The sequence below is a fragment of the Podarcis cretensis genome (assembly GCF_951804945.1).
Source record: "Podarcis cretensis genome assembly, chromosome: 14".
NCBI classification, from domain to species: Eukaryota; Metazoa; Chordata; class Lepidosauria; order Squamata; family Lacertidae; genus Podarcis; species Podarcis cretensis.
The window spans coordinates 26,379,022-26,388,417 of NC_137183.1; the positions used below are offsets into that span (position 1 = coordinate 26,379,022).

Here is a 9,396-nt window from a genome sequence, read left to right on the forward strand (position 1 = left end):
TTCCTTCAAGCTATTTAGATCCTGTGTCTTTTACTTTTACTTTCCTTCTACTCTTTCTATAGTTTCCTATCTACTGTCCTTTCAACTGCGTTTTCTTCCATGTTATTTTCACGGTCTTACGTAATGTCATGTTGCGACATAGGGACTGCTGAGTGTTTTTTTTCCCAGCTGTTATGATTATTTTCTTGTTTAGGTTATAGTTTCTGCCTGAACTCCTGCTTGCAGCGCAGCTCTACCTCTTTCCTCCTTTTCTTCCTAATATCTCAACAAATGAAAATGATTTGTAGAAATGTTACATGGGGGGGGGAAACATGAGAGAGAGACATTGCACACTTTTGTAAATCAACAAAATCTTTAATCAAAAAGGAAGGAAGGAAGGGAAGGAAGGAAGGAAGGAAGGACAGGAGAGAACAAGGCGGCCCCCCTCCTCCTCCTGCGAGTAGCAGGGACTGCGGCAACAAGTGGACGGGCTTGAGCTAGGCCCCGAACAGTTGCCATGGATACGGCTTGCCCCTGGTTGCTGCGGTTACTACATTAACACCGCCCGGCAATCCCACAAGCCCCCGCGACGAGCCAAGCTTGGACCCGAGCAGTTGTTGCCCCGCCCACAGACGCGCAAGTGGAGTGTCGCGCGGGGTTATACGTCATTCGCGCCGCGACGCTGGAGCGCGCAGGCGGGGTGGGCGGTGGTGGCGGCGGCCTGTGGGGGCTGCCGGCGGAGGGGCCATGAGGGGCCGGATTTTGCGGGCCTGGCGGGGCCGGTGGAGCCTGGGGCGGGGCTACGCTTCGGGAGCCGCGGAGGCTCCGAGGCGGGAAAAGCCGCCCTGGCGGGTCCTGTTTTTTGGGACTGACGGCTTCGCGGCGGAGACCCTCCTAGCGCTCCAGGCTGCCCGGTGGGTCTCTAGGGCGGAGGAGGGAAGGGGGGAAAGGCCTTCGGGAGCCGGGTCAAAGGTTATGGTTTGTGGGACAAGGAGAGGGTGAAAGGGCATCGAGTGAAAGGGATAAGAGAAGCTCCAAGAACAGGAGCTGCCCATTTCCAGCTCACTATGGCTGTTTATCCATCTAACCCAGTAGTGGCTGCTCTGACTGACAGTAGCAGCGGCAGCTGCATTTTGAGAATGGTATTCCTCATTAACTAGCTACCTCGCTGTTATTACCGGTATCATTATCGTTATTTTTCGTTAACTGCCCTTCAGCACAATTTCCCACCGTGGGTTGCAGCATTTTAAAGGTACATACAATATTAACACCAATTTAAAACTGATGCAATCAAAAGAATAGGGAGTGTCCATATAGGCCTTCCAAGCATTCCATCCTCAAAGATCCCCAAGTGCCACCTTGGAAACAGCATCATTTCATTTTTATCAAAGCAAGCTGATTAAGGCGAGACACAAAATGTTTTGCAGCATAAAATTTAAAACACTGTTCTGTTGGTTAATCACAGTACTGTGTGTGTGGGTATGTATATATCAGGTGTCAAAAAGCCAGTGTAAAGAGGAGTGACTTGAGGATGGAGATGGAGTGGGGTTCCCTCACTGCCCCAAGGTGTTTGCATTGTGCAGAAGGCATTGGAGAGATAAGAATGATAGAGAGCACATGTGGGAAAAGAGGGACTAGCTCAATTGGCAGAGTGAATGCTTTGTATGGAGAAGGGCCTAGGTTCAGCTCTGGCAATTCCTGTTAAGTAGATTTGGCAGATGGTGATGAGAAAGACCAAAGATCTTGGAGAACTGCAGTCAGTCAAAGGAGACAATACCGGGCTAGATAGACAAAGCACCTGACCTGGTATAAAGGAGCTTCTTGTGGGAGGGCATTTACTGGGGTGGTAGCAGCTTGGCACTGTTTTCAAACAGTCCTCCATGATTCTCTTTTATGTTCTGTGGCAGAGAGGCCAAGTCAGGTCATCTTGTGGACCGTCTGGAGGTGGTAACGCTTCATTCCCAGCTGCCCAAGGGTCTCCCTGTCAAGAGCTGTGCAGAGCAACTTAAGCTCCCCATCCACCTCTGGCCAGATGTAGGTCTGTGTGACCACTTCGATGTCGGTGTGGTGGCATCATTTGGGCGCCTGCTCAGTGAGGACCTCATCCTGAAGTTTCCATAGTAAGGCTGTGAACACAAAATGTTTTGAGTAGTTTGTTTATATTGCAATCTGGGATGTGTGTTAAAGGAAAGTGGTTGGAGCAGGATAATATGGGAAAGGCTGTACTTCTTAATCACACTAGTATTTTCATGTAACTATGTGCAGGATTTTAGTGCCTGAAGACATTAATAACAAATGCCCTCTCAAATGCATTATTTTCCAAGGGGGTTCAATAAGGGTTGCTTTACAGGCACTGTCAGTCTAAAATTGAATTGATTTAGTACTCTAACTTCCAATGCAAAATATGCAGAGTGTACAATTATTTGTACATGCAGTGGGAACTGTGTTGATTTCCTATTGAAACCCTTAAGTGTGCAGAGTCAGCTGCATTTGGCTAGTGAATCTTGGTTAGAGTAGACTTTACTTGTTGCAAGCACACAGGTATTCTTGTATGTAAGAAAATAATAAAGTTGTTTATTGTAGGAAATGCATAACTTGGATAGAAAAGGTTTCTCATTCTAGTTCAACTAACTAGTCCAAAGAAGAAAAAGGTAGCCATGCTTACTCCTTTGTTCTCTGAGGCTAGTTAAAGATGGCCTCTCATCTTGAGGAGGAGGAATTTGTAAACAGATTGCAATCTAAGATGTACCAGTCTAATAATAATAATAATAATAATAATAATAATAATATTTACTAGGTTTATATACCACCCTTCATCAAAAGATCTCAGGGCAGTTCACAAGACAAGTTCTAAACAACAAGGAGAGAGAGAGAAGTAAGCTGATAGGTCTGAGTGTGCGGATGTTCCTTACTCTGTCAATCTATCAGAAGTGTTTACATCTCAACCTGCTAATTCCAGTTAGCCAGTTTTGATGTTCCTTAAAGGCATGTTGTCATGTGCTCCCTCATTTTCTTTTTCTTACCCTTCGCTTTCCTTGATCATGTTTTCCACTGTTTATCAGTGGGACAGTTTACTGGTTATAGCAAAATACAAAAATGGGAGAATACCTTTTTACTGTATGCATAGTTATGTAATACTAAGTTTTCACATTATATTTTCATATCTTTGGGCAGTTACAGTGAATTCTAAGTTGCATTTTTTAAAGTGAGTTCTCAAAATGGTTACTATTCGCTTATATATGTTACAGAATTACTGGTCCTATTTTAACTTCCAAATGTTCTGATTCAGTGGTGTGCTGAATGTCCATCCCAGCTGTCTTCCAAGGTGGCGAGGCCCAGCACCGATAATCCACACAGTGCTCCATGGAGATACAGTTACTGGGGTGACAATTATGCAGATCAGGCCTAAGAGGTACAATAGCTATTTAATTCAACAGAACGTTGGTGCAAACGTGTCCTTTTTAGGAACTCATAATTTCATGGGTGCCAAATAGAGATGGGGGAAGAATCTGTTTGGTGAGCATCTCTAAGCAGGCTGAAGTGATCAAGTGCTCCCAGTTTTGCTTGTGGACCCAAACACAGTTCCCAGTCACTTCTCCAGATTTTGCAATGCATTTTCAGTGCACTAAAAATGCACCCAAGAATGTATTTTCTATGCAAAAGATGTGTATACAATGTGCAGTTAACTGGTAAATTAATTTTATGTAAGAAGTGTGTAGAAAATGCATAAAATGGGATGGAATTAGTTGTTCAGTCCATCCATAGTGCTGGGTAATCTTCTCAGTGTCTTAAATTGCTTTGTGTTACTATTAAGGCAGTGGTTCCCAAATCTTCATCCCCACAGATCACTTGAAAATTGCTGAGGGTGTTGGCAAAACACTTAAATGGGGAAGCTTAGAGGGAAGGGCTTTAGTTCAGTGATAGAGCATCTGCTTTGCATGCAGAAGGTCCCAGGTTTGATCTCTGACTTCCCCAGGTTGGGTTGAGAGAGACTCTTGCCTGAAATCCTGGAGAGCCTCTGATGATCAGTGCAGACTAGTGTTTCTCAAACTTGGGTCTCCAGCTGGCGTTGGACTACAACTCCCATAATCCCATAATCACTGGTCCTGTTAGCTATGAGCAGGAGTTTTAGTCCAACAATAGCTGGAGGCTCAAGTTTGAGAAACACTGGTATAGACAGCATTCAGCTAGGTGGACCAGTGACAGCTTCCTGTGTTCCTTAAAGTTGTGTGTTGTGTTCCTAGGTTTGATGTAGGGCCGATTATCAAGCAGGAAACATTCGCAGTGCCACCCTGTTGTTCAGCAAAAGAGTTGGAATCCATGTTATCCAAACTTGGTGCAAGTATGGTAAGTTAACACTGCTCCCCCCCACCCCATCCCCCGTTGCATCTCTAAAACAGTTGAAAACTTACAAGATGCTTAGAAATTCCAAGTTATGGGAACCAGGTCAGTTGAAGCATCCAGTTTCTAAGAGACAACGAACATTGAGAAACTCACTTTCCTAAGTTCATAATATAAATAACACTATTATTGTAGTCAAAATATTGTTTTCTTGCTGTGTGATGTATGTTCCGTTGTTTTTTTCTCCTTTCAGCTCATTGCTGTTCTGCAAAACCTACCTGACAGTTTAAGGAACAAGACAGAGCAACCAAAGGAAGGAGCAACTTTTGGTATGTACCTGATGTTTCATGTTTGTTCTTGTGAGCACATTGCAATCAAGCCTACAGTTTTTCACAGTTCAGGAATGGCAGCTGGTCTTTCTGATAGCCCAGAAGAAATGGATCATGACCTCCCCCGCAGGCCACTTTGACATCAGTTGACAACCTTAAAGAGGCATGCAGTCAGTGCCGACCAGCTGACTGGCACTGACAACACACCTTCAAAAGGGGCAGCTGTCAGCAAGAGCAATTTGGTGTGCAGCTGCATTTTTACCTGCCACACATGTCAGATGTGGGACAGGTGAGCATGGCATAGGTGAAATGGCCTGGCCACAGTAGAATCCCTGCCAGGTCTCATTAACCCACAGGCCAGAGTTTTTCCCATTGCCATTCCACCTTGGGGCAACAGCATTGAGAGAGGGAGGGTGTTGAGAGGCCAGTATGTGGTAAAAGCCCCTCAGTTTGCAAGGAAAGAAGTGAAGCAGGGGAAACCACAATGCACTGCAGTGAAAGAATACTGGTGGTTCAGTCATTTGAATTGTAGGGTTAAGAATGTAAGACAAGCCAGTTGGATCAGGCCACTGTTCTCTCTTGAGCACAAGAGCCTTCTCCCTTTTTGCAGTTTCCAGCAACTGGCATTCAGAAGCTTCCTGCCTCCAACTGTGGAGGAAGAGCATAGCCATCACAGCTAGAAGCTGTTGGTAGCCTTTTAGCTCTATGAACTTGACTCAGAGTTCACTCATTAACTTTCGTTTTGTTATCTTAAAGCTCCTAAAGCCAGCATTGCAATGAGCTGCATCCAGTGGGAAGAACAAACTCCTGAGCAGATACTGAGGATGCACCGTGCCTTGGGAGCAATGGTAATGCCAGTGTTGCAAAGAGGTTCACTAAAATCCTAGGCTACAAAAGAATTTCAATAGCCCATCTATCAATTATATATAATTAAATGCTGATTGGGGAGAGAATTTCTCCCACCTCTTAGTCTTCAGCTTTGGAGGAAATGGGTTAACACCACCACTTACCAGCTGTTCTGGGATTGCAAAATTAAAATTTAAAAAAGCCGGGGGGCGGGATGCTAGTCAGTTTTTTACTTTTTACTTCGCTGTAGCTTCAAATGAGCAACTCGTTCACCCACAGTTACATACTAGCTTTTTGTTGCTCAGATTCCTTTGAAGTCCTGCTTACCAAAGATTTAAACTGCATGCCTTATTTCCAACAAAGCTACAGGGCTGGCAGGTGAAGGCTGACCTTGATTTTTAAAAGTTGTTTTAAATCTAAAATGCACTCAAATCTCATACACCTTGGGGAAACTACTGTAGTTTGCATCTGACCTAGTCTTCTTGTATTTGAAATGCTTTTGCTAATACACATCTGAAAAAAGTGGAAACTAGCCCCAAATTTGTGTTTCTATTGCTGACTGAACATGAAAACAGTTTGACAATTCTGGATTCGTTTAGCTGAAATGAGTGTGAACATCTGTGGCTGAGATACCTTACTGTACCTTTTTCAGATGCCCCTGCAAACACTCTGGATGGGTACTACTGTAAAACTCTTGGATTTTGTGGAAGTGGAGACATTACATGACCACAATGGTATGTACATACATCTCAGCAATTTTGGTTGTTAGCTATGGCACAAAAAGTAGTTAAACATAACACTGGAGGCACTTCTGTGAAACTGAAGTTATATATCATTCCTTGCCTTTGCTGCGAGTGTTTCAAATTGCTGTGTGGCCTTTTAGCTTGGTGTCATCTTACCTTCTGGCCATAAATGTAGACCCTGCCTTTGATCTCTAAAGCCTTTTATAACCAACAAAAACCAACCTGCAGAGGCAGGGTTCAGTAGAGGCAGTGATTTCTTACCGTGACAACTAAGATCAGCCAAGCTGCACTGGCTCCCAGTGGAGTACAGGGTCAGATTTAAGGTGCTGCTTTTGACCTTTAAAGCCCTTCACGGCCTAGGACCCTCATACCTACGGGACCGCCTCTCCCGGTATGCCCCACGGAGAGCCTCAAGGTCCATAAATAGCAACACCTTAGTGGTCCCGGGCCCTAAGGAAGTTAGATTGGCTTCAACCAGAGCCAGGGCCTTTTCAACTCTGGCTCCGGCCTGGTGGAACGCTCTGCCTCATGAGACCAGGGCCCTGCAGGATCTGATTTCTTTCCGCAGGGCCTGTAAGACAGAGTTGTTCCGCCTGGCCTTTGGCTTGGAGCCAATTTGATTCCCTCCCTCCCTCTCTCTCTCTCTCTCTTTTTCTTTCTTTTCCTTCTCCTCCTGCAATGAGGCTACATTTTAGTATTTTAATGTTCCATTATTTTAATGTTGTATTTTATTTTTGTTTTTAAGTTGTAATCATTCTTCTTGTTTTTATTATTGTTTGTAAGCCGCTCTGAGCCCGGCCTTGGCTGGGGAGGGCGGGGTATAAATAAAAAATATTATTATTATTATTATTATTAAGAGAACTCTGTTTGGGTTGGCCTCCATAACAAATACGGATGACCTGAGTATAAATCCTTTTGAGTGGCTTCCTGCGAGTTATGCAACCTTCCCTTGGATGTTTACTAAAACCTGAGCTTGAGCAACACTTGGAAGCTTTGCAAGATATTTTCATTTGGGCTGGTTCTATGTGGCTGATGATACATCGGGCATGCACAACTCCACAACAACCTGTTGTGGGAAAACTAAGTCTAGAACATGTGTTTTGTGTTCAGATAGGTTAGCAGCTGAAAACGGAACCGTCCCAGGATCAGTGTTCTATCATAAGCAGTTGCAGACACTGGTGATCCGTTGCAAGGTATGTTTGTATGTGCAGTAGTACCTCGGGTTAAGTACTTAATTCGTTCCAGAGGTCCGTTCTTAACCTGAAACTGTTCTTAACCTGAAGCACTTTAGCTAATGGGGCCTCCTGCTGCCACCGTGCTGCCGCTGCACGATTTCTGTTCTCATCCTGAAGCAGAGTTACTATTCCCGGGTTAGCAGAGTCTGTAACCTGAAGCGTATGTAACCCGAGGTACCACTGTATGTGGTTTTTCCCAGTATATTTCCGAGCACAATTCAAAGTGCTGGTGTTGACCTTTAAAGCCCTAAATGGGCTCGGCCCAGTATACCTGAAGGAGCGTCTCCACCCCCACCGTTCTGCCCGGATGCTGAGGTCCAGCGCCGAGGGCCTTCTGGCGGTTCCCTCATTGCGAGAAGCAAAGCTACAGGGAACCAGGCAGAGGGCCTTCTCGGTAGTGGCGCCTGCCCTGTGGAACGCCTTCCCATCAGATGTCAAAGCGATAAATAACTACCTGACATTCAGAAGACATCTTAAGGCAGCCCTGTTCAGGGAAGTTTTTAATGTGTGATATTTTAGTGTATTTTTGGTTTCTATGGAAGCCGCCCAGAGTGGCTGGGGAACAAATAATAAATTACTATTATTATTATTTTCACTTTTTTCCCTCAGATTGCTATAACTAGACTGTTCACAGGCAGCTGCAGTAAGGGGAACAGTTTGCAAATCAAATTTATGTTGAAGTTGCTTGCTTTTACCACTCAATGGCTTGGAGAATCAAACTATGCAGAGTTCGCAAGCATTTCCTAAATCCATCCCTCCTTCCCATTGCATTACAGTAACTTGGGTTTTTAAACATGATTGAGAACTGACAGGATACTGAATTTCATGGATTGTATCCAGTGTATGTCCTTCTCAGAGTAAACATCTTGTAGTTAATGGGCATAACTTTACTTAGTTCCACTGATTTCAGTGTGTCTTTTCTTGAGTGTGTAAGTCAGTGGGATACAACCCCATGTTTTTGCTGTGTGAATTCAGGACTTGCAGGATGTGCTGAGACCTCTCCAAGACTCAGCTTCACCTTGTTCTTTTCCCCTCCAGGAAGGCTGGGTTGGAGTTAAAGCTGTGGTGCTTAAGAAGAAGCTGACAGCTGCTGACTTCTACAATGGCTACTTACATCCTTGGTTCCAGCAGAATTCCAAAATGTCTCCCGGGACGTGCAGGTTCCAAACACTCAAGCTAGCCCCAGCGAAAAGGAGTCGGCAAGGAACACTGTTGCATGTTCGCAACACATAGCAATGAAGGCCTGGTACGCTGTCTGAATCAACCAGGTGTTCGTTTATGCTGGCAGAGTTGGAGACATCTCCATGCCATAACATCTCTGCATCAGAAATCTTGGTGTCTCCCTGCGTAGCCATCAATTGAAACAGGGATGGAAGGAACAGGAAGATGTCAAGAGGCGGTGGAGTTTGACTATTGCTCCTCTATGGGTCTCCCAAACGGTTTTCATTCCGGCTACCCTGAACAGTGTTTTCATCCCCAGTATCTGTAGCCTTGAAATAATCTTTTCAGCTCTGCGAGAGGGATTTATATGGGCATCCTTTCTCTGGCTTTCTAGGTTAACAGTACATTAATCCTTGTACTCAAAAGTGCAGGTTTGTAAAGTTACCTTAGATAACAATGCTACACTTAATGCAATATTGAATGATAAATTATTTTTTATATAAGTTTATCTGAATGATGTGGTCTTCTGTGACTCTTACAGTGTCTGTGACCTACACTCTGATTAGCATAAGAACGTCTGTGTAAAAACAAGTCCCTTGCATTTTTCACATGCTAGGATAATCAAGAAGAAACAAAGCAGCTTTGTGTATTGTTTTGTTTTTCTTCAAACACTGGCTTCCTCACCAATAGCAGGGAACAAGCTTTGTGTTGACAAGGGTGGTATTTGAAAGTATATCCATTTACTTTTCCCTGTAAGAGTGA

General features: G+C 44.4%; 1 protein-coding gene across 1 annotated transcript; it reads left to right on the forward strand.

The window, feature by feature from the left end:
* The first annotated feature begins 707 nt into the window (after positions 1–707).
* MTFMT (mitochondrial methionyl-tRNA formyltransferase) lies at positions 708–9,140 on the forward strand. The gene is made up of 9 exons (XM_079954357.1): positions 708–893; positions 1,887–2,099; positions 3,269–3,391; positions 4,224–4,326; positions 4,574–4,649; positions 5,406–5,497; positions 6,148–6,229; positions 7,349–7,431; positions 8,512–9,140. The coding sequence occupies exons 1-9, from the start codon at positions 727–729 to the stop codon at positions 8,704–8,706; spliced, it is 1,134 nt and encodes a 377-aa protein (XP_079810483.1). The 5' UTR covers positions 708–726; the 3' UTR covers positions 8,707–9,140.
* The last annotated feature ends 256 nt before the right edge of the window (positions 9,141–9,396 follow it).

What these genes read in the sequence shown, in the direction of transcription:
- MTFMT (XM_079954357.1), top strand. Translation starts at nt 727, where the DNA reads ATGAGGGGCCGGATTTTGCGGGCCTGGCGGGGCCGGTGGAGCCTGGGG. An exon ending in CCAAACTTGGTGCAAGTATG is followed by an intron (nt 4,327 to 4,573) that starts GTAAGTTAACAC and finishes TTCTCCTTTCAG; the next exon opens with CTCATTGCTGTTCTGCAAAA. An exon ending in ACCGTGCCTTGGGAGCAATG is followed by an intron (nt 5,498 to 6,147) that starts GTAATGCCAGTG and finishes TACCTTTTTCAG; the next exon opens with ATGCCCCTGCAAACACTCTG.